Raw genomic sequence first — 27,893 nt, 5'->3', positions numbered from 1 at the left:
TTAGATAGGCACTGACTAAGGCACAGGCGGTTAACCATTACTCCGTATTCTTCGTCTGCTTGCTTTGGCGAAGTTCACCCCGGCAACAGTGTATTTCCTATATGAATCTTGTTCGTGGAACCTGAAGTCCAGGGCCGTCAGCTACACTCCACCAGCTGGACAATGATGCAGTGTTTTCACGCGGAAGATGCGTTTCAACGGTTGCAAGTACATGAAAACTCGAACGAAGGCACCCGCCTAATTTAAGCGGGCATACAGAAGGTGGGATTATACACAGTCGGCTGACGTGTTCCGTGCGAGTCCAAAGCCAACGAAGCAATCCTGCTCATGTTATGGACTTGACTTTCCTCTGTGCGACGAAGTACGCCACGGTGCAGATGTATATCACGAGCAGTGTCGACGCCGTTATGCTCAGTGCCATGACAGAATTCTTCGAGGCGCACTTGTCCATGAGCTCGACCGTCTCCTGGTAGCTGAGGGACTCTGCAAGGTTAGAGAAAAGCACGGCAGTTAGGCACAAGCACCGACATGCCTTACCGCGAAAAAATGTGCGCGCAAACACACCGTGTGGGCGCAATTCTGACGCGTGTTTTCGCCATTCATCCAGTAGTATATAAGTTCTGCGGTTTATTAAAACAAGAGCTGTATCCCTTTGTGTCCGGGGCCTTTTCTTGCTCCTGTACTGCTTGTGACGTGATGAATGCAGTGACGAGCGAGTAATGCAAGCACTCAGACTGATTCGGTGAATGTTCGCGATGGAGCATGAGTAAAGCAGAAGAGCTACTACTGGGGCTAGTTGGAAATACATACTTGAAGGAATTGGTGAGCGCTAAAAACCACGGGAAAAGGACGAACACACAGGACGAAGCGCTTCGTCCTGTGTGTTCGTCCTTTTCCCGTGGTTTTTAGCGCTCACCAATTCCTTCAAGTGAGTAAAGCAGGTAGCCTGCCACAGAAAGGTCGAAACGTGGACTGCAAGGTGGACCCGCATCTTTGAGAATGTACCGCTCATGGAACTACAGGCGCATCGTAATTCGCATCCGTGTCGGCAAAGTGGACTAACCATGGTGCTTTCTCGCCAATGATGTTTTTCGCAGAAAAATAAATTAGGAGCGCAGTTATGCAGCTGCTTCTTTAAAAAGATGCCTGCATAAAGTGCTGCTCTCTTTTACCTTAATTTCCGAGTAAATAAAAAAATTGCCGACGATTACGTTACTTCCTAATGCGAAATTTGAGCGCAGCACTGCAGATGTTTCAGCTTTTCGATAGATTAAGGCAAAGAATTCGAGCAAGACATGTGTGTACAATTACAGACAACTTGTTATTTTTCACACATATTCCTTCCTCAATAAACACTCCTCTAACAGTTCTTGATTGTCATGAAGGAAGCTTTGTGGTCGGAAAAATAGATGGATATATGCTCGACTTGCTGCACCAATGCCTGGTTCTCAAAGGAGAGGTCTATGCAAGTATTTCGCTAGGTTGTCACAGCCGTGGGAGGCGTTACGAGCGAGAGGAACGAAATGTTCTCGCGAATAAGTGGTAAGAAATACCTGTTTGTCTTTATGTCTACAGTAAAGTCCTCACCCACCTTGCCACCCTGGCAGGTGGCAGTTGTTGGTTGATCGCGAGAGTTCGCTCACCGTTGTCAGCGCTAACGCATGCAGCCCACATCTCTCTCTCTCATCAGCCCACGTACCTATAAGCGCGATTCAGGCGTCCACTGACCCAGGGAGCCAGTTATACGCACTTCCTTTCCTTAAAATTATCGGAGTGTAAAACGTTGTCAACGCCAACGCCAAAGAACACAACGAACGCCGAAGGCCTAAGGCTTCAGCGTCGCGTTTCTGGCACAACGTTGTCAATGCCAACGTATACAGCGCACTTCTGTCACTACCGCCACGTGGCTTAAAGCACGATTGAGGTGTCCACTGTTCCAAGAGGGCAGTTATGCGCCTTCCCTCTGGTTCAGGTATCCACCGAGATGTGTGAGAGAGCTAGTGTGCCATTTCCTTTCCTCAAAAACCAATTTACAAATTTGGCCCTCTGCTTACCGAGCTCCCGCTCCATTGGTTTCGCAGCTTAAAGCGCGACTAAGGTGTCCAATGCTAGTTACAACGGACGACGGCGACGGCGAAACGCAGAAACGGGCGCCAAAGAGCTGCGCTCTAAAAAAACCGCACAATGGAGCAGGAACTGACGTGCACAAGGTGTATTTCCCTCATGAAGTCCAGTGGCACATACACTAAAGGGCCTACCTACATGGAACAGGGCACCTTGTCTGGTATGTTTGTTGTAGGTGTCCATTTCCAACCGCGCCTAAATGGCCGCTGCAACGTTTTTTTATGGTATAGCTGAAGTGGTTGCATCAAGATACCTAGGAGGATGTGAAGTAACTCACGTTGGATGTACACATGGAATGCAAGCAACCATGTTTTATGAAACAAACATCCGCTTATTTTGTTGGTGGCTACAGCTAGAAACACTATTTGTATTCCTTTCAAATACATAATGCTGAGTCCACTGAGCCTGTTCTGCTACATTCTACTGAATGTGTGAAGAACTTCATTTCAGGCCACCCTTTATCATGTGTTCTGAATTTGTTTGCAAATTCTTTCCAAATTTATAAGAGAACACTGCGGCTAGGGTTTGACAGATAAAAACCTTTTCAAATAGCTTTCCTCTGCAACCAGGACCGTGTACCATGTATGAAAGCACTCGTGACCTAGTTGAGTTCCATCAGTTATGCCAGCCTACCTACAGCATCTAGCAGCCAGTCTTGGAAACTAAATACGCGACGCATATGCGTAAGTGCACACTTCCAAAATCACAACCTCCCACAGCGAATTTTAACAGTAATATGGTTTCGTTTATGCGGCTTTACGTCCCAAAGTGACTCAGGCTATGATGAATGTTGTAGTGGAGGGCTGCGGATAATTTCGGCCACCTGGGGTTCTTTAAAGTGCACTGACATCGCACAGTACAAGGTCCTCTAGCATTTCGTCTCCATTGAGATGCGACCGCCGCGGCCACGATTGAACTCGCATCTTTCGGGTCAGCAGCCGAGCACCATACCTACTGAGCCACAGCGGCTCTGAAAGCAATATAGAAACTAGTAAAGCAAGCACAGAAAATCAAGCAGAGCTAATTGAGTCGTTTGTCTTCATTTCAGACACCAATAAATCTCTTACTTTCCCGGTGAAACTTCGCGAGTTCTCTGAATTCTCGTAGATGAATTGAGGTACACTCTGCACCAAGAATGCTTCGGCTGTTGCCTCATTAGGGGCGACGCTACGCATAGCTATACCGGCTGCAGGTGGTTGGCGTATATAGCGGTTATTGGTAAATGCCAAGTGCTCCGACTATACTGGACTCCATATATGACATAGCTGGAACTAGTTTTTGTCAGGTGCAACCTGCTGTGGAGAGTTACGATTGCGCCGTAAAAGAGTTCGTGTCGAAGATTTTGCGGAACGTTAACGCGCCGAAGAGTCCGCGACTCGTTCCGAGGGTCCCTGGCCGTGACAGCAGCAAGTTTTGCGTTGCGGAACGCCTGACATAGATACGTTGTGCTTCTGAGGGAAGAAGTGTCGAGATCGCCCGCTTCGCAAGCATAAGATATCTATGGATGGAATGCCGGGTTGACGTGCCACTGTATCCCTGTCTATTCCCCGTCTTTTCGCGTGATCGGATCCGCGGAAGAGCGCAAGGAGGTCAAAACGGTGGTTCAGTCACACGTCCTCTGCTTACCATTGACTGTTGGAGGCCTCTCGGTCATAGACCTGGCGACCGGCTCGTCGCCGATGTCTAAGACGAGGATCTCTTGGCTCAGCGTCATCTCCTCGGAGGTCCTCTTCCCACTGCGGGCAGACCGCTTTCGACGACCCCACGACTCGATGTTCTCCCGGCCGTGTGTGCAGACAACCTGGAAGACGACGACCGCGGTATGCATCTGCCACCTCTGCACGTGCACTTCCCTGTCTTTTGTACTCAACGGCTAAGACGCAAACACTTCGGAACGCCTCGATGGTGCGAGCGGATAAAAGAAAGCGCTCAGGTCATTTTTAGTTCAGAAAATAAAGAAGTTGACTAATCAGCAGTTTCAGCAGTCTGCTTCGGTACAAGCGCAGGCAGCAACGGCACAGCCGAACTTTTCGCGACTAGATCCCATCTATGTTTACGCCGCTGCAGTGCCACCACTGTCGAGCTACTACCCGTCACTCCGCACTGCAGCGTTATTTGATTGGCGGGTTGGAACACCTAGTAGGCTGTGAAGATAGGAGTTGTTGAAATCAATGGGGTGCAGGAAGTGATAGAGACGTGGGCGCATCATTATAGGGTCGTTATCAGCACTTAACTTTCATTGCGATATTTATGTTGGAGCTCTTCCCTCGAACAGCGATAACCAGCAATGGTCACTTGGAAATTAAGGGGCGCCCCTACCGTAGGAAAGTAGTCGAAAAGCAAGAATACAGTCATTCGATTAAAATAAAAAAACAGGTCTTTGCAAGGATCATCAGCAAATTTGTCTTCGTGCATCTTTCTTTGCCTCAACATTGTGGATAAGGAGGAGGGCAAAAAACAATGAAAACTTACCGGTTCACACCTGCCGACGCAGTACTTCACGTTGCACTGGAAAATAACGCCGTAGGATTCGGTGAACCTGAATGCTTCGTAGGAACTTTGAAGGCTGCTGTCGATCTGGATGAAACCGGGGAAGATTGTAGGGTCCACGGGACAGCTGCAAGGAGGATGCGACGCGAATTGACACAGTGTTTTAAGCGAACTGCGGCAATGCGAGTGAAAGAAAGCGCTCGTACCCTCTTTCGTCAATGATTTCAAACGTGCTCCTCGCATCCTTCGCCATGGCGATGCAACTCCGCGCGAAGATGCCGTAGGGAGCTGCAGCGTAAAAAAAAAAGAAAAAAAAAGAAAACGGACGGTTATCGCATTGCATTTTCTCCATTAATTTTAAATTCCTTATGTTGCTTTTTGACGATAGGGAAGGGCGCCTATACATACCGACAGCATCATTACGGACAGTTCTCTTTAAGATTTGCATTTACTTTGTACTAGTGTCAAAGCCTTTTTTCATATTTTCTGTGCCTTGCGTCAAATTTCTCTTTATTGAGCCCAGCCTAGTACGTTCGAATAGATTCTCCAGTCGAACCGCTGTTTAATGGGGCCGCACGAAGAGAATTTCGCTGTGCAGGGAGTTCTATATTATTTCTGTTTATTTATCTTTTCCTCTCTCTGTCATAGTTTTACCACCACCATAGTGTCACCAGGTTTTAAAGCGGTACCAGTTGCGTCAAGGCGGTAACGAACATGGTTTCGTGATCTAAAGAAACGGGCGCCCAGGGCATTGGAAATTCTTTCACACAGCCTACTGCCTTTGCAGGAATGGCACGCCATCTGCTCTGAGCAGGGACCGGCTGCTGGCTTCCTCGATCCTTCCAACACGCTTTCCTCTGAACTTCGAGGAGCGCAATTCTGACTGCGGAGTCGTCACAGAAATATATCACGAATCGTTTGCAACGCCACCCTCAATTTCAAAGAATAGCGAATGCAGTGCGACGGTGGTGAATAGCACGAATAGCTTGTTTTTTCTCGAGCCATTCCAGGATGGTCGCGTTCGGTGCTTTCCGTGGCCCCTAACGCCTACGAATTGATGCTTCGCGCACTCACTGGTCTCGGGTATTTCGATCCTGAAGGTGAGCCGGTCGCCGATCCTGACGGTGGACGCCTCCCTTCCGTCGACGCCGAAGATGACGATCTTGGGGAGCGGCGCCTCCGGCGAGGCCGTTATCTGGGTGGTGTCGGGGTCTCTGAAATCGAGATCACTGCTCCAGTTACCGTCAGAGGCCTGCTGAGGGGATGTCGAAAAAAAGGGGCGGGGCTGCAGAAAGCAGCGCGCGCTGGGTCGCCTACCTCACGGGCATCATGCCGAACGAGATGTTCTTGGAGGAGGTCTCGTAGGTGCAGCGCACGTTGTACACCTTGTCAGCTTTGGTGAGCACCACGTTGTGGTGCTGCAGCACGACCGTGTTCGTGTACACGCCGCCCTGGGGACAACAGAGAGGAAAACAATAAAATAAATCATATGAACTTAGGGTCCATCAGCGCGCTTGTATGGAGATACGCGGTGGGGAGAAGCTATCTTTGGACAAGATAAAGCAGCGCAATGGTAAGATGTCTTTTTTTCTTCTTTTTGCACACCTTTACTTCTTTGTACATCTTTGGTCTGAGCACTGACGCCTTTTAGGCTTTAGTTCTTTCTTTTTTCACTGATAACCATCTAGAATTTTCCATTAGCCTTCGACAAAAGCTTGATGCCCTTGCCTTCTTAATATCTACCTTGTAATAAGGGAGTAATTACTCATTGGCATCCACCCGAGCGCAGCCATACGGCTACAAAGGAAAGCTATACAGCTTTCTAAACATTTGACCTAAACATTTGACCAATATCTACCTTACTGATTGCTTCAGAAATAAAGAACGCGTCAGCTGCAAGTCGGCGCTTATTTCGTTCCTTTATCGGGCTCCTTTGGGATAGTGAAACACCGCCAACATTTCCAAGTACAAAGTAGCAGTAGTTGTGCTGAGAGCACTTTGCTTGTGTACGGCAGGCCACGACACTGCCTTCTTCCACCAATTACCGCACGCACTATGCGAAGGCTGTGCATCATTTCGTGCGCGCAATTGCAGTCGTCACTGACAAGGCCCAGATGTCCACCCCAGAACCCAAAAACTACCGCTCGAGTGTCTGGAAGGCATCGGTCTTTTTGTAAGGGCAGCCGAAAATTTTCAATGTGCGAGCCCTCCCGGCTCAGCATTTCAAAGGCGTGCTTCAAAGACGCCTCCCAGCACCGGACAAGCTGCACATAAACAAAGGGACAAGGAGCGCGCCTGCAAATATCAGTTTTCAAGATTGAGAAGAGGGCAATGGTTAGTATTCATATACACCAAGGTGCTTTATTTTTTTCACGCCGAGTGCAAAATGATAACGTGGATGGGTTAGGGAACAATGCCAGCCACGGGGTCGGAGATGACCATTGCCCGCAGTTCTTTTGCGAGCAGCTTAAGCTTGTGGAGTTCGACAGCCGGCGTGAATCACGTACAGACTGAGGTCCGTAACAGTGCGACATAGCGTGCAGCCATTCAGAATGCATACGCACCATCGACTGTGTGTTGCAGTCTTGTCCAGTGAGCGACAGGTCTAGCCGGAAAGCCTGGCTGTTCCGGACGCTAGTGTTGCACGTCTCGCTGCGTCCCATGGCGTAAATGCGACCGTGAAATGGCCGACTTGTCTTCACGTACACCACGATCTTGGCGTCCGTGCACTGAATGGACACTGCGAACAACAGACCCTGGTGAGTAAGGGAAACCGTACGTTTCGGCACAAACGGACGGCAAAGAGGAATACCCCATTCACCGCTGTTGTCGACGAGCTCAACGAAGAATTCTTTCGGCACAGATATGCTGCTTGGCTGCATCTTTCGCACAGTTGCGAAGAAACGGGGTGAACAAATTATTTTTTTCAGTACAGGGAACCTGATCCACTACTTTGCGAGGCGGGGCCCAATGCACATCGGGCCGCACGGGGCGTCGTGCGCCTTGGGGTGCTGTGCGCATTAAAAAGCGCCTAAGCTTCCCGTGCAGTTTGAACTGTCCGAAGCAAGTTCAGCCTCCAGTAAAAGTTTACGGGATGCATGTCCTCAGGAACAAATTTATTGCAGCGCTGTCTCGCGACCCACTTGCCCGGTATTGATACCATGGAATAGAACATGCATGTGTTCATACAGCTGCACGCATTTCGGGCGGTTTACTTACGTGAATTTGCAGATTTTTCTTCTTTTCTTTTGCATAGGCACATCCCGCAAATTATTGCAGCCGACTGTACTTTGGCGCACTATGAAAGCGGCCCAGCAGGGCACGCGTGTCAGTGCCACTGCCAATCATGTAGTTGATAGCGCCAGCGTTGCGCGTTTTCTGTTCAGAGCTCGGAGAAGACTTCCACAATAACGAAACGTTTCTCGAAAGCGCGAATCGGGTTAGTTCTGTTGTTTTGGCTTTTCTGGGTGTTTTAATCGAAATTTCTCCACTAGCTTTATAAATGAGTTGCTCGGAAATTTACGTTACCTCATTCATTAAATAACTGCAAAAGTACGCCAGAGCAACAAAGACATAACTTGCTTTAATGCACATAAAACAAATTCACTTCAGTTCATGGGGGTTTACCGTCCCAAACGACACAGGCTATGAGGGACGCCGTAGTGAAGGACTCCGGAAATTTCGACCGCCTGGCGTTCTTTAACGTGCATTGGCATCGCACAGTGCACGGGCCTCAAAAATTTCGCCTCCATCAAAATTTGACCAGCACGGCCGGGATCGAACCCGCGTCTTTCGGGTCAGCAGCCGAGCGCCATAACCACTGAGCCACTGTGGCGCCCATAAAACAAATTCTCCGCACATAAAGCTTGGTTCGTACTGTGGAAGAAGCCTTCAGTATGAACACAGCTTAATTTCCATTGCACTTTTAAACAAAATCTATGTTGCAGGGGCATTAAATAGGGCCACAGAGACAAAGAGGCTCGCAAAACAAGTTCCTTAACGAAGTCCCTCGTTTTTGTTTGTTTGTTTGTTTGTTTTCCGCAAATGCACACGGTTTTTCTGTTTCGCCACGTCGCTTATCGTTTTCGCTAAAGCTGACTTCACGGCAAGATAGTTAGTAGTGCGGTGAAGCCCACGCGGCAGCATGGCACAAGGAGGTGTACTGCATGCCGCGTGCCGAGAGTCCGTAACGGTGACACCATTCGCTGGCGCCATTGCACTGCCTCTCTTTCCAGTTCTTGCGCGAAAGCGAACGTGCGTGCACAAGCGTTTGCGTGATTCCAGCAGAGGGCAGGCACGGTCGGCCTACTCCGTTCGGTTAATTTGCTAAATAGTCCGCGCTAGCATCCCTCTAGCTGCGTTTAATGATCCACAGACTTGTGAGCGGCAGTGCTGCTGCTGAACTGAGCACTCTTCCTGAGCACTGCTGAGCGCTCTTGCAGTTAAGGCCAGTATGTGACCGCGGTTGTTGAAAAAGCAAAGCTGAGAGATTACCGACCCATTTTTATTCCTTAAAGGCAAGCTGAACCCAGGGTGTCGAACGAGATTCAAGGATTCAAATGCATGAAGCTTGTAGGTAAAGCATACCAAAGTTTTTGTGCAAGAATCTGAAATGATGACGCAATCTAATGTAAAATCAATGCCAAAAACGCAACTAAAAATGCATAGAGATCACCACTCTAGAACGCGACGAAATGCGGAGCTTCAAGATAAATAAATTTGCTATGATTAAGGCCCCGCTCTAAGCGAGGAGTTGGGAGTAACGGGCGGAAATTCAGTCTATATATGTCAGAAGCAAGCTGTCGAATCGGAATTTTTTCGGGTTGAGCTCGCGTTCGGGGCTCATGCCTTTCGGGTTCAGTTCGGGGTTCGGTTCCGGAGCGACATTCTGTTCCGGTTCGAACGGGCCGGTTCAAACAGGTTCGGGACCAAACAAAAATTTTGAGCGCAAATGCGTTTTTAAATCAATTCTCCTGATGTTTTAGGTAGAGAGAAGGCAGATGAACGGTTTCTTGACACTGACAAAGTGAACAAAAGAGGGGAAAGCCTCAGGGTGCTTGCCAACGTTTCGAAAAGAAAGAAGTTTGGTTGACTGCGTGTGTTCTGTCCACTTGGTTTCTTGTGGCCTCGTCTTTTTGCGCTAGAAATTCGGCAATCTTTGAGCGGAAGTAAATCCACATAAGCTTATATAAGCTTATAAACTAGGTGAAAGCGTGCACTTTACCCGAAAACCAACTGTCTCATTTCAGTTCGCATTGATTGGTGCGCACAGCTCGACCGCTCTGCACCAGGGTGACGCAGACTGTTCGCTGTCAGCGCGCTACCTGCACGTGGCAGCAGTGCAGAAGGCGGATTCCCGATTAGGCAGGTGACGCACGCCACATGACAGGGTGGGCTAGCAAGAAATAGCTTGTGATTGGTATTCAAACTTCTCAAATCGCTGTCACATGCTGATCACAGGGCGTGTGCAGTAGTTTCGGTTTCAGCTGTGCCCCCCTCTCGTGCTCGCCTCACTACCGCATCCAGTTTAGACGCTTTGCCGAGCAGGCACACACGCACGAACCGATTGACCTTGTAGCCTGTCGGGGCGCGCTTTGCCGGCGGTTAATTCCACTTTAAATGCAGCTTTTTTTATTGTTCTTTTGGCTCCACACTTTCTTTTGGGTGCATCACGGAAGCTGAGAGTCGCTCTTCAGTCTCTGCGCTGGCAGAAAGCGCGCTTTTTTCGATTGTGGGGGCGAGTTTACGGCGCCTCCTCGTTCGTTGTAACGGAGTGGTGCGGCCACGATTGTTCATCTGAGACGCAGTGTCATAGCACTAATGTATATTTTGACGGTAACTCCCATCTCATTCGTAACAACCAAACGTTCGTTATAACTGCGGCCGTTATAAGTGGGCTCAACTATTTGGAACTACCTGTTTCCCAAAATTAACTCAAACGACTAAAAAACTTGAAGAATTCCCGCACGACGCACACTTCCACGCTCACGGGACTGCTGCCCTATTCTCCAAAAAAAAAAAAACACATTTATGGCCGATAACATATTTTCTTTACTATCCAAAGCTGTTTCCGCTACTAAAACTCAACTACAATGTCCCTGTAGTAAAACATACCACCTCGTGAGAGAAGACAAAGGTCGCACCACCAGACAGGATTTTCTAGGCGCACCATAGAACATCGCGACGTCTATCTTTATTTTTTAAAAGCGATACTTTTTTTAGGCACAAAATGACCTCATCATTCTGTTCAGCAGAAATTTATGATATAGCCTACACCATTGACCGTGAAAACAGCTCTAGACGATTTGAAAAAAAGTTTGAAACGTCCCGTGCACAAACGCAGACGCCGTGCCGCAATGGGAGAATGGAAGTAGAGGTACCCTAGATATCCTTATGTAAGTTGTCATAAAGCCAGCCTACTACAGTTGAAGATGTTCCATTGCCAATGACCACCAGACTCTGCGTCAATCGGCTGATGGAACCAATTTAGTGCGAAAGAAAAAAATGAGGAGCTGCAAGAGCTTAGGAATAGCCTGCTGTGTCTCAAGGGGGCCCCCAGCTATGAACCTGGTTCATTTTGGACCTGTATTTATTGATGTTTTGTATAACTGGCATGGGTTGAAAACATTATTTTTGTTTTTCTGAAAAGGGGGTTTTGCTCAACTTCGTGCTACGCAAACAATGGTAACTTTTTCCTCAATTAATAATTTGTACTGAAATTCTGTGCTGTCATTCCTAACGTATAATTACAGGCAATGAATAAGGATAGACAAAATCTACGTCATAGGTTTGACATAACAGCTCATTGTTGGAGCAGGTGTAATCAGTGTAGGCTCTGTTGTTTTTTACTTTTGTTTAGGCTTTTTTTTCTCGAAAATTACACCCTGGGTATTTATCATGTTACATTTATCTTGGTTCATTGTATAGGCACCACAAACAGCTACAGAATTTTCTGTAGCTGGTTACATATCCCTATTTTCATGACATTAATTTCTGTATCTTTGACAAATAAAAACTATAAAAAAAGAAATTAAACCCATATTTATACTTCAAATACTCCGATATGTTTAAAAAAAGCACGCTCTATCAGATGACAGAGTAATTATAATCCTAGATGTTTATTTTTTGTTATTTTTTTTATGGTCGCGATTACACTGAGCCCCACAGCACCGTTGCCTCACAGAGAGCGCGTTCGCACTATCAGTGCTGAGCCGTTGGCCAAATTGCTGCCATTAATGAGCTACATCGTTGAAGATGAGTTCTTTTAGGTAGTGTGCCGAAAATTAAAAGAACAAAAAAGCAATAAAAAAAGGCGGCTCCATCTCGCGTCTTCTCTCGCGCTCTCCCATACCTGGGTGTTTCACCTAAGACGTTCTGCACTTTTCAAAATTAGGCTATTCGGATTAGAAGAGCGCTTTTTTGGGCACACCATTGTCAGCAGTGTAGCGCATCAGAATACAACTGAGATGTGCTAACGAGTAAGCTAGTTAACTAACACTGAGTAGTTAACTTTTTAGCTATTATTGTTTGGTAGTCTTCTTATTTATTGAGAGAAATGTAGCCCAGCGTAAGTAATATCTGTATCAGTTTTGAGAATTTAGAAAACGTAGTCACCCTTGAAGCTGCAGGCCCGACAAATTTTGGCTATTTCTAAGAGTTGCATGCAATGGAGGGGTTGCTTTGCCTGCGAGTTTTTCGAAAGCGGATGTATGTTGAGGCGACATAGGCAAAACCTGTTGGGTCACAGCGCCGAGGGTAACTGCGTTTTCTAAATTCTAAAAACTGATATGGCTATTACTTACAGCGTCCTACACTAATCTCTAAGGAAGCTAAAAGTGATAACTAAAAAGTTAACTGTTCTATATTAGTTAGCCAGCCTGATAGTTAGCACATCTTAGCTATATTTTGACGTGTTACAATTTATATGCCGAAAAAATAGCTCCCCTAGCTCAAAGAGCCTGTTTTAAAAATTGCAGAACATCTTAGGTGAACACCCGGTATACAACGTCATTACGTTTGTCTCCGTGCTGAAAAAAACAAACATGCTTTTTGAGGAAAGGAAATGACCCAGTATCTGTCTCGCATCTCAATGGACACCTAACCGCGCCGTAAGGGAAGGGATAAAGGAGGCAGGGAAAGAAGAACGGAAGAAAGAGTTGCCGTAGTGGAGGGCTCCGGAATAATTTCGACCACATTGGGATCTGTAACGTGCACTGACATCGCGCAGCACACGGGCGCCTTTTTGCGTTTCGCCTCCATCGAAACGCGGCCGCCGCGGTCTGGTTCGAACCCGGGTACTCTGCGCTGGACGCAAAAACAGCGCTGCCTCCGGGGTCGTGTTTCTCATGGCACTGCGGCATAGCATTGCGATAGCTGTGCTGGTCACCTTAATCGAATGTTGTGGGCTGAAGCTTTTTTTTTTTTTGGCAACCTATGGACGACATTAAAAGGTCAACTTTATTTTTTTTTTTCTTCAGCACTGAAAATTAGGGTGCCACCAACAGGACACATGATCCACCAAGGTATCTACGGTGTTCATGCTGAGTTGACCCTATGGCCTGAGTTGTACAAGACATGTACGAAGCATGAAGTCGTGCTAGGCATTTATACGTGCTTGTTTCTTGTTTTCGTTGAGAAGTGTATTCTGATTGAATAAACGGTGAAACTGGATTTTCAACGACATCCCTTTTCTTAGCACGTAGCCTTTATAGGTGGTGATGGTAGATAACTTTTCCTGCGGATTACCCCTGCTTTAAATACGGGGCTGAGCGCGGAAAAGAAGCTATGAAAGCGCGCAACGAGTAATAGTTTGCAAATTCTTGAGCCTTCACTAATCCGGCGCTGCAAGAAGCAGTGCCCCGTCAAATGATCGGAAGGTAAACTAAAGGCCGCACTCCGTCAGTGACGTTCATATAACCACGAGTTGTGAGAGGAGAATTGCGGTTTTGATGTTTTCTTTCTTTTTGTCTCGCTACCTCTACTACTGCTTCAAGCGTTCTTTTTCGAGCTCATTTACGTCGCCTGCAACGAATAATGTTGGGATTGCGAAAAAAAAAAAAAAACTGACTGCCACGGGGTGTAGAGCCTTTTATTTGTAGCAGCTGTATGAGGTAACGAATGTCTTAAAAGGTAAATGTTGCACAACGTTGTTGAATCGTTGAAACTGTTTCACATATGGGCGGTACATGACACAGAGAAAGGGAGGCTTTTCTGACTTGATGGTTTAGGAGTTAGAGCGTGAGTAAAATTTCATTAAAGTAATCTACAAATAGGGGAAGAAGGAGACGAATATGTTCAAGGTTTCACATCAGTTTAGAGTAAAATGTTTTACGATTGCCAAATGCGTATTATGGAAGTGCAAAGTTTGTTTCCTAGACGCCAGTTTTCTTTGCGATCTCGTGTGTGGGGTACCTTTTTCGCCCTGCCTAGCGCATCTTTCGGTAACTACATCTTCATGGTAAGACCTGCCATTTTGCTTGAAAAAAAAATAGGAGCAGTATGCCATGCTGCAAAAAAAAATAAATAAAAAATAAAAACGGGGCTGAACCGGCCCCCGAGCCGGCTCAGAACGATCCCTCTGAATTGTTCCTGTTCGGGTTCAGTTCCAAGATGGCGAAAAAAATGTGAGCTCGGTTCAGCTCCAGTTCCGGTCCGACGCCCTGGTCACAACAGTCCCACGCTAACCGGGGTTTTTCGCACTACGGGCCGGGACATTTTACTTTTCAGTCATTTTGCCTGTCCCATCATACTTTTTCTGTATATACGAAGCCCGTTGTGCCCTGGGTGGTGCGGGCAGAGGCTTAATTTTTATTTTTTTTTCTATGCTCAGCCTAAAGTATGTGCATACATGGGGCTCACAAACACAGTTCCATGAAATGCACGCGTGCGAGCAGCCAGTTAGAAGTGCGAGCTACAGATCAAGGTTTCCCTGCCTCTGATATTTCTCTGAAAAATGCCTGTGGCGAAACATACAGCCATCAATGTGCGCAAAACCGGAAACTAAACGTGTACAGTTTCGCACCGGTGTCTTCTGTATGCGTTCGCCCGTAGATGAAAAACCATGTGGAATGTTTTCTAGACCATGCGAGATGCTTTGTAAAATTCAAGGGAACAACCAATAAGAAGCACAACCATGTATGGGCATACACAGCATTTTTTGTGAGCACTGTTTCATCATGGCTTGCTACTCAGACACATGGATCCGTGAATGGCGCACGGAAATGCGTAACTCTGACTTATCACAAGCAACTCTTTGCCTGGTGGTCCTTTCTTTCTTTGGTGAAGGGCTCTGAAAAGCTTTGAGGTTAGCAGCAGCTGCCCAGCGGCTGAACTGCCAGGACGCGAGAGCATAGGCCGTATCAGGTCAGGAAGGAGATTGGCTGAATTACGCACCAAAATTTATTAGGCGGCTAAAAGAGGTGATCTAGCGCGTAATATTGTTCTCAGAGACATGTAGCCGGAATGGCAGAGGTTTTGGCATGCCTACGAGCTTTTTAGCAAGTACGAGTTGCGATCCTGAATGAAGCACTGAATGTCTTTTTTTTTTTTTTTTTACGGAGGGAAAGACTAATACAGCGTTGCTGAAGGCCGTGATAGCCTGTCACGATGACCAACATGACGATAGCTAAGGCTGCCCGGTGCGCTGACCTCTGATCGTAGACAGCGAGTCGATACTGAGCCGGACGACTACGAACCGATCTTGTGTGTGAAGACGTAGACGAACAGCGTTGTGGTTCCCTCAACAAAAGTTAGGTCTTCATCAGAAGTTCTCATCGTCATGGCCCTTCACTAAAATAAAGTTGACGAATCGTGATTTTATCGTAGTATGTGCTGGTGGGCGTTGGTGGAGCAGGACGGAGCGAGCGACTTGTAGGCGACTCATAGCCAACCTGCGTGAGCGTAGGTCCTCGCGCTTTGTACGTGTGGGTTAATTCACGGGAGAAGCGAGCGTTTTCTATACTAGTCAGAATCGTGTTGCTTCTCCACAAGTCGCGAGCGGCAAAGGGATACATGTCGTAGTATTGAGGTGACCTGCAGCAGCGACGCTATACAGGCAGGACTACCGAGCCCTATCGGCTGCGGCCGTCTCTCTCTCTCTCTTAAAAAAAAAGAAAAGACGAAGAAGAAGAAGAAGCAAGAATGAGTCAAGCGGCTCATCGGCAACAGCGGGCCATGAGACACTAGTGTGCCAGGATCGTAACTTCAACGCTTCGCAGCTTCAGCCTACAGGCGGCCAAATTGAAAAGAACAAAAAAAAAAGAGAGAGGGAGAAAGACGTGGAGAGGGGCATCCCCAGGCGGAAAGCGGAGGCTGGTGCGCCCGAGGCGGAAGAGTAGCACCCAGCGACGAACAATGGGCGACGTTAGGGTCGGCGGGTTTCACCTTTCTCCGGCGGGGGCGCCATAGAGCCGGCTCGAGAATGGCCAGGAGCGTCTCGGATGCGCGGCGGTTTCCTGGACCTTCTCTGGAAGCGGCCGCGCCGCGCCACTGCCCTCCAATGTGATGTCGGTCAAGCGCGTAAACGGCCGGCCTTTGTAGACTGCTTCCGTATGCAGCCGCTCTCGTTCAGAGCGTCATGATGGATGGTCGGGCAACTCGCAGCGGTTTGCTACGCTGCAGCCGGCCCTGCTACGCTGGCGCACACACACACACGCGGCTCGGACTGCGCGCATTGTCCGTGGCGCCGGCCTCTGGACAGCGACAAAGCAATCGAACGGTACTCTTTCTTTCGCCGCGCTCGGGGGCCGGCCTGTTCCGGTCGGCGCGCTTTGCTGATCGCGGCGTCTCCGGTGGCCGCGGCTCGCGACGCAACACGCGAAACCCGCGCACAACGACGCCGGCGCGCTTCCCTCGCTATTCCGCGCCGGACGTGAGCCGCCGCCGCCACCCGACGTGATTACGCATAATCAAGACGGAGCACCGGCGTTGCGGTGGCGAGCCCCTGCTGTGTGTCCCTGCTGCCGAGACATGCTACGCGATGCGGCCACCGGCGATGAGGCTGCCGCCGGCTCTTCTAGACGAGCGCCGAGCTGGAGCGACTGCGACGCTCCGTCGGTGCGAGCGACCGTTTCTAATTTATCCACGCTTGCATCAGCAGCGCTAAGAAAGACATCTGGTTTGTCGCTTTTGCACAGTCGTATACGTCAGGCGACAGTAGTACGCTCGGTATGCAGAGCCGTCCTCGATAAGAGCTCAGGTTCAATAAAACACGCAATCATTGGCGCCGACTGCACATTCCCCCCGCTCTTCCCCCGGAGATTAAGCGATACGGTCAGGGGATGACAACATTATAAGTTTCAGATCCACTTCACCATCAAGGGATCCGACAGGCAACATAATCTTTCCGAACTTCTCCTGTCCAATTATCGATGCGGAATCAAATGAATGGCCACTTCATAAGCGCAGGTTTTTCTTTGGCGCACAATCTTTCCTAAGACTTCGAACCCTCCCCGGACACCCAAATCATGTCTTCACCCGGAAAATAAACTATGAACGTACCTTTCAAGAGAAGCGAATTAAAAAGAAAGAGGGTACTAATTCTCCCCCTCCCCCCCTTCCGGAAGTTTGAAAATTCGGCGCCTATGCACGTTACTGTTCTGACGAGCTCAAATCGTGCGCTCGTCTGTTTCGTGCTGACCGCAAGTGTCAACATCGTCACAAGGAAATAGGATTAAATCTCGAGTTTGTTTCTTGCGACTCGTTTCTCTTGTTCTAAAGGATCGAGTGAAATGTTATTGGCCGCAGCGTGCATCCATACTGACGAATAAGAATAAAACGTGAGTAGCATACGTGTGCGAAACAGAAAGCAGGATGATTTTTATCTGCAGTTGTGCAACATAATGTCAACACATGACTGCGTAGCATCAAAAACTAAGCCGTGGTGCCAAAAATGAGTCCTAGAAACGTGTATTTGACTCTGCAATGAACGAAGTGCACATTATCCACAAAATGTTGGACGGCGTGGCAGAGACGAAACTGTCCTAGTTGTCTAATCTAACCTGCATATTGTATTTCTCCTGTTCATTTTTCGTAATCTAATGCATAACTGTATGTATATTATTTCTTCTTTCTTTTATTTTGTGGGGTGTAAAGTTCAAAGCGACTAAGGCTATGGAGACGCCTTAGTGAAGGGCTCCGGACAATTTCGGCCACCTGGGGTTCTTTAACGTGCGATGGCATCGCGCAGTACGCGGGCCAAGTAGGTATGGCATTTAGGTTATATTTCCCCATCTGCTTTTTTCTTTTTGTTTACCCTTAAAAGCGCGTGAGCACAACGCTCTCACTGCTCCTGCGCGCTATAAACATCTATTATTATTATTATTATTGCTAAAAAATTGATTGATTGATTGATTGATTGATTGATTGATTGATTGATTGATTGATTGATTGATTGATTGATTGATTGATTGATACACGCAGCACTCTGCTACAGAAGGTTCAAATTGTCCCCTAGCGCTGCTGGCACCCTGCCGGGAGATAATTCAGATGGCTGGAAAATTTAGCCGCTATTCACAAGGACAGTTGGCTTTGTGGTGAATACATCATATCACACATCACAGTCTTAACCCTGGATAGTTTTTATGCATTTTCTAAGATCTGACTAAAGCCAGTAGAAGAATAATTTAGGCAATATGCAGAACAAATGCATGGAAAAAAAAATGCGCAAAACAGAGAGAGGGAAAAGCTGTCGCTTCCGTCTAGCCCCGTCTCAACAAGGTGCGCGGCGTCCTCCGACCACTTCTGGCAGCCGTGCCTCGGGCACAGCGTGTAATAGACCACTGCGACGCGATCAGAGGGGGCGCCCTCTGTTTGCGCGTGCGTGCTTGACACGCTCCTTTGGTACGCGCTAAACAAGCTCGTCGGAGGAGCGCCACTAATTGCCGCCGGGATGGCAGAAGAAAAGCAGCGGCTCACCGTCGTAGCAGACGCCGTACGCGTCGCACGAAGGGTCAGGCGAGTCGGCGAAGACGGGCGACTTGGTTGACGTCCTCGTTTCGCTTGGCGGGCTCTTGAGCGTGCCGGGCTTGGCCGTGTACTGCCTCGTGCTGTCTGCGGGCAACACGCGAGGGGGACATGCATCGCGTCAGCCGACGCGCACATAAAGCAGCCGCGGCCAGCCACTTCTTGACTCGCACGGGGTCAGCAGCGACGTTACACCCGCGGCGATTGTCCCCCCTCCGGTGCGCACTTGAATGCGCCATAAACTCGTGCCAGGTGCTTTATTCTTCTTCGTTTTTTATTTCCACGCTCGTCTGCGTTTAACAGGGCCGGAAATCCCCGGCGGTTAGTTTAGTTTTGCAGCGCGAGCTGCGACAAAACGCTACGTGCCCACTGGCAACGGCCATGGCACAGAGCTACGTGGCTTAATTTAGACCGCTTTTGAGGTTCCTGAAAGGGAGAACCGAAAACCCATCACAAGCGGGGGATTCTGCATTTCGCCCACATCCAACGGTAGCCGTTTGGAGTTTTCTTTGACTTGCGTTCTGCATGCTGCTCCCGGTGCAATGAGAGCCAGTATGACAATCAGTGTATTACGTCGGAAGCAGCAAGTTGCACCAAATGTATGCCGCAAACCCAATCAGTGCATGCATAAATGTATAAGACAATTAATAATATTGCTAATATACAAAAAAATCCAGCTTCTTTTTTTCACAAAACATAAAAAAAAAACAATTTGGCACCAAATACTGACGACATTATCACGGCAGTAGAGTATCTCGTGAATAAATTTTTAGCACATTGATTCAGCCTCGGCACCGAATGCAAGTAATGGCACTTCAAGCAAGTGGCGAATATAAAAACACTCTCGTGCATGAATGCTTACACATTGATTCAGCGTCGGCACTGAATGCACGTATTAGTACTTCAAGCAAGTGGCGAAGGTAAAAACGCTTCTCTTTCACTCGTCCAAGCTAGCAGTTTTTCTAAGAAATGTGTCCTGTTCAGGAACTGCCGACGTGAAGTCGAGCAGAGTACGCTTCCAGCTGCCTTATTTGTGCTGCTCTTTCAGCGTTCGGCCTACCACTGCTTCTGCAAGCGCGCCAACAGCTCAACTGGGGGCGCGAACTTTGCAGCACTTGCGTTATTTGTAGGCAGACTAGCCTCATCGAATTTTGTCTTAACCTTTGCTTTTTTCGCTTAGCAATGTGATCTGCCGCACCTATGGCAAATACAGTGGAATTTCGTTATTTCCAACTCGCTTCATTCGAACTTCCGGTTTATTCCAACTGACCAATTGATCCCGTCAGCATTATGCGTAATAAAAAAAGGCTGTCCTTAATTCGAGCGATTTTTCGGTTCTCTCCGACTTATACTTATCGACAGCCGAGTGTATGTTCGGTTGGCTAGATGGCCATGCGTTTCGGTAACGGACTAAAACTTGCTAATTACTGGTCGGTCCCGCACACCACCGACCCTTTCGGTCGCGAAGAGACCCCCACTCAAGCCGCCCAGCTGCTCGCCGCAGCCGCGGCGTCGGCGCTCACTGGTGCATCGGGATTCCAGGTAGATGCCCTTGGTCTCGCCGGAGTCGAGCAGCGGCAGGGGCGGGGTGGAGCCCGCGAAGGTGGCCGCCCCGTCAGGCAGCATGAGGTGGTCGACGTGGAAGACGGAGCACGAGCCCTGCAGCGTGCCGTCCTGGCTCGGCTTGTACAGCACCGAGCGGCACACGAAGTCGTTGTCCACCGTGCAGGCGCGCAGGCACTCCGACTTGCTGTTCACCTGCGGTCGACGATGCGGCCGTGAGCGGTGACCCCCTCCGCGATGCGCACGACGATAGAAAGAGAGAGAAAAAAAGCGCTTCTGCTTCTCCGCGGGGAGGGAAGCCTGTGCACAGTCACAGGTTCAACAGAGCGGAGTTAACGGAAAGGAGATATGTGAGAGGTCGAGTTTGCTGTTTTATTTGTGTGGAAAACAAGTGTGCCACTTAGTCCGTACCGGGTACAGCTGCAGCTTACAGATAGTATTCCCTGACGTGAGTGAAATTAGAATTTCGTGAGAGAGATCGCTGATTAGTTTGCAAGATTAGATGCAAGAAGGGCAATCGACGGGACAGAGCGCTGCGTTTTGTCGGCCCCCTATTTTGCATCCCCTCCTCTGCGCTCGACAGCATCGTAACGATTAGAGCTAGCATATTCTGGCATACAAAGTGACTTGCTGCACATGTGAGCCACGATTCAACATACAGCCTCATGTGGCTACAGGACTGAGTTTATTCTAAGCGCGTGTTCTGAAGCATCGCGGCTCTAAACACTTAAAAATGAAGACACGTCTGATTATAACGCGTCTTAAAGCGGTACCGGTTCGGCATTTAAATTCTGACCGAAATATATGGTCCACCGAAGCCTCATGAGCAGGCGCCTACCTTAGTTATGGCTACGCCTTCCGCAGCTCAAAATAAACGTCTGTGTTGGCGAAGGCAACCTTCGCATCATGGCCACTTCATTTAGGTCGGTGCAAATCAATATTCGCCATACGAATGGCTTTTCTTACGCAGATAGAGCAGTGCAACAAAGCATGTGTATTGTTAATTTCCAGGCAAAAGAGGTACACTAGTGTTGAAACAACTTCAAGAAGAGAAGCAACGACATTACTCGCGGAGAAAAAATGAAAAAAAAAAGGTTCGCGTGGTGAGCTTCCTCGCTCTTAAGGGCATGTTCTTGCATAATAAGTAGAAATTAACTACAAGGTACTTTGGTAAAATGTCGCCCGAAAACGCCGAATCGCGTATTACCTAATTCAATGTCCTCTTAGATCTATGGCACGATAGCGAAACAAAGCATCGAGATATTCCACCAGAATCATTGCACTTCTCCTTTTATCCCCCTTTTTGGGTCAGGCGGATCTCTCTGTGTCCATTTTGAGCACAGTCAGCCGAAAGACTCCGCTCTGTTCGAAGGCCAAACATTAAGCCGTCGGCGAAAATCCTAATCAGTACCGGTTAGAGCCGTCCACGAACCGAACGTCTGGTGTCGTGTTGCGTGCCGCGTATATTTGGATAAACTGGCGAGGCGAAACACGTATCTAAGTACCCACATCTGGGCACTTCCAGCAGGTACGTTATCCGCAGCGACGACCGTTCCCACATTCTTAAACAAGGGGAGAGATATGCACGGCTCGAACTTTGTCCTATCGGTGGACCGTTGCGCATGACAATGGGCCGCTGGCAGCGTCTACGGTTTTGCGGTCGCCGACAGTTCTGAGCTATAGACGAGACGGCGGCGGGTGTACTACTATACTAGCGAGCTCCAGCGTTGCACGTTCTAACGCGCCAGAAGAAAGTGCCGCTCGCGAGTGCAAAGTGGTGGGAACGGATTGCTGCGTAGCTGGCGTTGTATCAAAACGCTGGGGCGGAGGGGGGAAGATGCAGCAATTACAACGCGTGGCAACGTCGCTGCATGAGGGGGGGGGGGGGGGGGGGGGGGGTGAAGAAAGCGGCTTGACACGGTCAACTGGCGCCGATGCGACGCCTCCTCTTTCCGCAGGCCCACGCGCGCGCGACGGGCCCCGGCTGGACGGTGCGCACCGTTATTTCACGCTCTCGCTTGACCTAAACGCCGGTCGCGGTGTTGATCGGTTCAGCCGGACGCGGCGTGCCCAGTCGCCGTCTTTGTGCGCGGTCCCTGAAAGAGGTGTGCGGTGAACTGAAGCGGCGCGAGACGCCGCCGGTGGCAAGCAGCGTCCTTGTCCAGCCGCCCCTGACGGTCAAGATCGTCCGTTGTCCCGCCGAAGACGGTGTCCGATCCGGAAACACGTGTGCCTACGCTCGTCGGACACCGAGGCGCGACGGGACCGAGTCTGCAGCTTTCGACGGCGCAAACGTCTTGGTTCGTTTCGGCCAACTTGCTTTGTGCCGCAGGTAGTACGCGTTCGAACCTGGCGAGATGAAAGGAACACTGTATGCCGGCGCCCCTCGGATGCCCGTGTATTTGCATGCATCTGGTCTGGCGAGCGGCGTTGATCTTCAGGACGACGAAAATTTTAGCTTATCTCGCCGTTCCATGACTTGTGCATTATTCACTCAGGCATGGCTGAGGGGCTACTTTACGGGCAGTCCAATAAGCTATGGCAAAATACGACGAGCAATTCTTATCCGGATGGCTCTGCTAGCTGGCGTAGCTGCCTGACGCTGGGCGTGGGAATGCGTGCAGGTCCGCGCTTCTGATGCTCAAGCGCTTGGTCCTCATCTCTTCTTCAGCCTATCTTCGTGGGAACTTTCGCCGACGTATAGAAAACACCACGAAGCAAATGACGCTCTCCATTCTCTCTTTAATATTCACCGGTTAAAGTCTCCGTCTCGAGCCCGGTCAGTCAAAATATGGCTGCATCATGCTGTTGTACTCCTCGCTTAATACCAGCCAGAAGGAGAGATTGAAAGGAATAAGAACTTGGACGACGCTTAACCTACCCTTAAGAGCGTATGATGCGAGAACATTCCGCGCATGTACTAGCTCCATCTCTTTCATAGGTTCATAGATCTCGGGCAGTCGTCGTACCACTACTGGAGCACCAGTGCAGCGGTTTAGCGCGGCAGGTGGGTGTTTCATAGATAGCCGCGGGTGGGGCTTGTGAGACCCAGGTTGCTCTTTCTATAGTTACCGTAAGGCTCATTTTTGCGTAGACAGTTCCTCGGGAGGCTGTCTGTCTCTCGGCCATGAGATGATGGCAAATGCATTTAATTTATTAATTAATTTCATAGCCGCCAGCCATGGTAAGCAGGTTGCCCACAACCAGGTGGGCAGGTGGCAACAGCTGCCCATCGTGGCAGGTGGTCCAACTGCTTTTTCGCGTATCGGATAGACGTACGCTGGCTTTTCTCGCGAACTGTATCTCTAATACTATCGAATTAATACGTCAACACCTGCTCCTTCTATGTAAATACAAGGGCGACGCGCAAAACTGTAACATTCAGTACCCGCTCTACGAATTCACTGAACTCAATTAAAAGGGCTAAAATATGGGCCTGATGAGAGCAAACTTTTGATGTAGGGCTTATTAAGAAAAAAACACTGATAATCGCAGGTGCTTGAGAAATATAAAACGTTACAAATTTAAGACATTATGGCTCCCAACAGCAACAACAGCGGGAAAAAGTGCTAAGATTCAGAAGGAACAGTTGTCAAAGCGCCTATAATAGAGTTTAAACCTATTATTTTATTGCTCATAAGTCATTGCAAAATGACCGGTAGCTATGTTAAAATTACGCAACAGTCGTGAGCTTTGCAAGGAAAAAACGTTTTCAGCTATCAGGCGAATGCCCTTTGTTCTGTTGCAAAAAATCTTGAGTAATTTTTTGCCTAGTTGCCGTCTTGAAAACTTGGCACTTGGACCTTTAATCATATTTTGAGGCTCAGCATCTTCAAATAAAATGTTGATGTTTTAACAAAAGAAAAGCTGCTTTCATCAGCCGCTATATTATTCAATTTTTTTTTCAAGTGTAACAAGCTAAAATTCAAATCTGCGCGGTAGCTAGCTCCTCTTCATGCATTCATGTAGAAAACATGCTTTCTGGATTGCGCAAATCTTCTTCTGAAGCACAAACTCCTCGACAAGTGCGTGTATTTATGAACATTCGTTGAAGTGCCGGCTGTATACTATGTCTCAAAATTCGCCGGCACAGAGGTAGAAGGTACACCTGCCATCCGCCAGATCGGGGGCTATACAAGCTCAAAACTGTTTCGCACATTAGGAAAGGTCTGTTATCAGACAGTGTCTGGCTTATCGCATGCCGAGTTGCTGCAATGGCCGATGATGTTACGAGCCATTTTTTTGAGCGAGGCGCTTTAATAGCTCAGCGCCAGATCCTCTGGTGCCAGTTGTAACTTCCACTTCAGTGCCAGCAAATTGTGAGGCAAAATACAGCGCGCAGAGGGCAGTGACGTGCGCCTCGACGGGTCCCCTATATTATGTCGCAGTGACGCTGCACAGCGAGCCTTTGAAGCGCCTAACTTAGGCTGAGCTGGCAACATTAACTCCACAGTGCCCATGCTCATGCGTGTCGCCTTTTGCCTACGTACGTTTCGCTAGAACTTATGACAAGTAAATGCGTAGGAACACGCTCTTTCGAAAGTTCCTGAGCTCACGGGGTTGGCTGCTCAGCCGTGTATTGAGACCCTTGCGGCACCACTGGCACCCGCCAAAAGATTCGGAAGAGCCCGGACGAAAGTTTCTCCTTTCACAGATCCGCAGCTTCAGGGATGCTGGAAGTGCCTCACTACACGCCTCACTAGAACACCCCGTGGTCTGAGGACGTTTGACCAAGAGTGTAAGTTGTTGCCTGTTCTACAGACGTTGTCCTACAGCGTCTTTACTAGGCACACCCGGCCAATTCTTGAACAGTGCCACCCAGTTGTCGAACAAACAGCCGTGCAGCGTTCTGTCACAAAACAGAGCGGAAATACAGGACGAAAACGGCAAGCACTTTGCGCGAATGTGCGTATTATCGGCTGTTTTGCCGCCTCGATTTGTCACAGGCCGCTGTACGGCCGTTTGTTCGACCCTTGGGTGGTGCTGTTAAAGATGTGGCCGGGTGCACATTTGTGCTCCATTTGTCAACAATGTTTCTTGTGGAAAAACCATACTTCGAGAAAATTTAGCATAAAACGCTCTCAAAAAATGTTCGCACGACTCACAGCGTCACATTTCACGCATGCAATATCCGCCTACCTGAAATGTGAAAGGCACTCAAACGGCTGCAAGGATCAGTTGCGTTGTTGATTTGTGCCCCTATTATTTCTGAATGTTGATAACTATACTTTCTCCTCGTCACCACGCAAGTGAAGCGTTTTTAATAGGCCTACTACCTTTAGATCTGCCAACAATGCACGGTGTTTGCTAAGTACATAGAGCCCAAGTGGTTGGCTTCTAAGCCGTGTAATAGGACCCTTGTGGAAGTCCTATCTTTCGGAGTGGTGAGGACGAGAGTTCCTCTCACCTTCAAGGGATTTCGAACGCTGGCGCCGCACAGCGAGTCAAACAGAAGGCTCAGAAGCAAACCCGTTAGACTCTTTACTTTTGACAAAGACTGTACATGGCAAATAATTTTTCAAAATTCTCGCGAAGTTCGTTCCGAAAAATTGGTACCTTGTGAGTTCGTTCAGATGCAGCTTGTAATGTTACGATGTAGACTCCCGGTTACTGTATTTCTTTTAAACGTTGCTTTAGTCTGCTTCGGGAAAAGTACATGTCGCTTTCAAATTCAAAATGTATAATATCGCAGGGTGACTCACCAGTAACTCCTTATCCGGGTAGAAGTTGAGGTCCACGTAATGCGTCACCACGTCTTGCGATACTCCTACTTGGGCGAAGTCGTACGTCCTCATTCCCGAGCAGACAGCGCTCGCTGTTCAGGGAAAAAGGAGAATTATATAGGAACACATTAGGGGCTTGCAGCGCGAGGCAGCTTGGACGTCCAGTTTCAGCCAGCCTCTCGAGAAGACGAACTGCGATCAGCCATCAGAGAGGTAATATAATATGCCCAGGGGATCGAAGCAACGAACATTGCAAGTCTTCATAATCTGATTGTAGTGTGACAACGATAGGTCGCCTAGAGCAGCTCGTTCTTCCTGGTGATTCTTCAAATGTGAGCACATTGTCATCCAGGCAGTTAGGAATAAGAAACTTTGAGAATACGGGGCGAAGGGAGTAAGTGATCATTTATAACGTCCGAAAGCATGGATCTACAGCAAAAATAAGAAATAAAGCAAAAGGAAAGACGCTTTTATTTGTAAAAATGGTCTTGGTGTGTCTAAAGCAACAATCATTAGTGCTACCAAAGGTGTGCTGTTAGTCATACAGGACTTACTTCACATAAAAGAAAAATAATATTCACGCAATAGTCAGGGCTTTCAGAGCACGCCACATGCGTTCTCTAACATATGAATCAAAAGAAATTATGTAGTATTTATAAAATGATCTCACACGATAAATTCATGCTTCATAGCTAGTAAACAAGCAATCTAGACAAATGGTACGGCATCGAGCTTACACAAATCTGGACAGTAGAACGGAAAGCCGGGCTAGTTGGTTTTGGTATAGTCGAATGCAGTGTCAGCATTTGACGGAAGACAACCGCGTCAGGGTGAATAAAAAAGGGCGATAACGGTAAGAAAATAGTTAACATTCGGGCTCCATGTGAAACCATTGTTCACGGTATGAAACGTTTTCACTGACTTTCTTCGGCCATCGCTACTGCCATTTGTCACGGTGCTTCACCCTCGCCAGGTCGTGTTCTTCAAATCTTACATGTGAGAAAGGGTCTATTTAGACTATTCAGAACTTCACGCTTGGGCTCTTTGGTTCGACCATGGTCAGTGACCGTTACTGCCATTTGAAAGAATAGAATTCAGAATAACGAAAGTATTGGGACACCGTTAGTACTGCGCAATACTGTGTTAGTGCAGCATTACGAGCATTCCTATGCGTGCTAACCTGGCAGCACTGCAGGTACGCCTGCGTGTGGTAACCTGGCAGTGCTACCTGTTTTTTACCCCGCCACGCTGCATTCGATAACACAGGTGTGATGTTGCGGTAGGTATAGCTTTAACCCAGAAAAAAAAATTAATCCATTGTTGTCGAGTTAAGAAGATCATTTTTAATTAGGTACATCCTTTAAATCACGGCTGTTCTAGTAACAAGCTGTATGACTGAGTAAAAAATAAACAAAAATTTGTTGTAACAGGTCTATAATGCTGCCCGCTGTACGTTTAGACGGTAATAAGAAAACTTGTACACGCTATGGTGTCTTTAATGCAAATATGCGCATTTGTGGTCAAGTATCTGATTACCGCTTACCAAACTGCGCTAACATAGAGAGACAACGGCTTCGACAAAGGAAAGTCCAGAGCATAAGCGAAAATTTCCAGCTAGCGTGAGCATTCAAGATATGCTCAAGAGAGGTCGCAACAGCGAGATCTAGCGTAGTCAGTGATTCTGCTCTAGCGCCGTTACAACGGTGGCAAGGCCGTGGAGATAAAGGCTGCTTTACTAAGGGTCGTAATTATTACTGAGATGATGAGAGTACCTTCGAGGCAGGCGTTCTCGAAGTAGTCGACGCCGATGGCGTCCCCGTACTTCTCCTGGACTCCTGCGTAGCGGCGGTCCACGTCGCTCAGATGGCACTGCAGAGTGACGTAGTTGAACTCTGCCGAGCGGCACACGAAGCGGTCCTCGTTGAGGCAGGCCGCCAGGCACGAGTCCTTGCTGGCCGTGAACAGCACGGCCGTGTCGTGGCCGCGCACCATCTTGTTCGGGAAGCGCTCGAACGACCATAGCCGGTCGCA

General features: G+C 48.4%; 1 protein-coding gene across 2 annotated transcripts; it reads right to left on the bottom strand.

The window, feature by feature from the left end:
* Positions 1-325: 325 nt before the first annotated feature.
* tyn (trynity) lies at positions 326-27,893 on the bottom strand. Of its 2 annotated transcripts, none has more exons than XM_089577094.1 (11): positions 27,635-27,893; positions 25,842-25,954; positions 20,100-20,334; positions 18,529-18,663; positions 7,179-7,354; positions 5,932-6,065; positions 5,689-5,843; positions 4,821-4,902; positions 4,597-4,741; positions 3,751-3,925; positions 326-483 (listed from the first exon to the last, which is right to left on the bottom strand). In XM_089577094.1, the coding sequence occupies exons 1-11, from the start codon at positions 27,852-27,854 to the stop codon at positions 326-328; spliced, it is 1,728 nt and encodes a 575-aa protein (XP_089433220.1). In that variant the 5' UTR covers positions 27,855-27,893. The 2 variants fall into 2 exon arrangements, with proteins under 2 accessions (XP_089433220.1, XP_089433221.1); XM_089577095.1 differs by having other exon boundaries at positions 5,689-5,828.

Source organism: Amblyomma mixtum, chromosome 3, assembly GCF_055824585.1.
Source record: "Amblyomma mixtum isolate Tamu chromosome 3, ASM5582458v1, whole genome shotgun sequence".
Lineage (NCBI taxonomy): Eukaryota > Metazoa > Arthropoda > Arachnida > Ixodida > Ixodidae > Amblyomma > Amblyomma mixtum.
The sequence above is the reverse complement of the archived record's forward strand: the minus strand, read 5'-3'. Positions and strand labels throughout refer to the sequence as shown.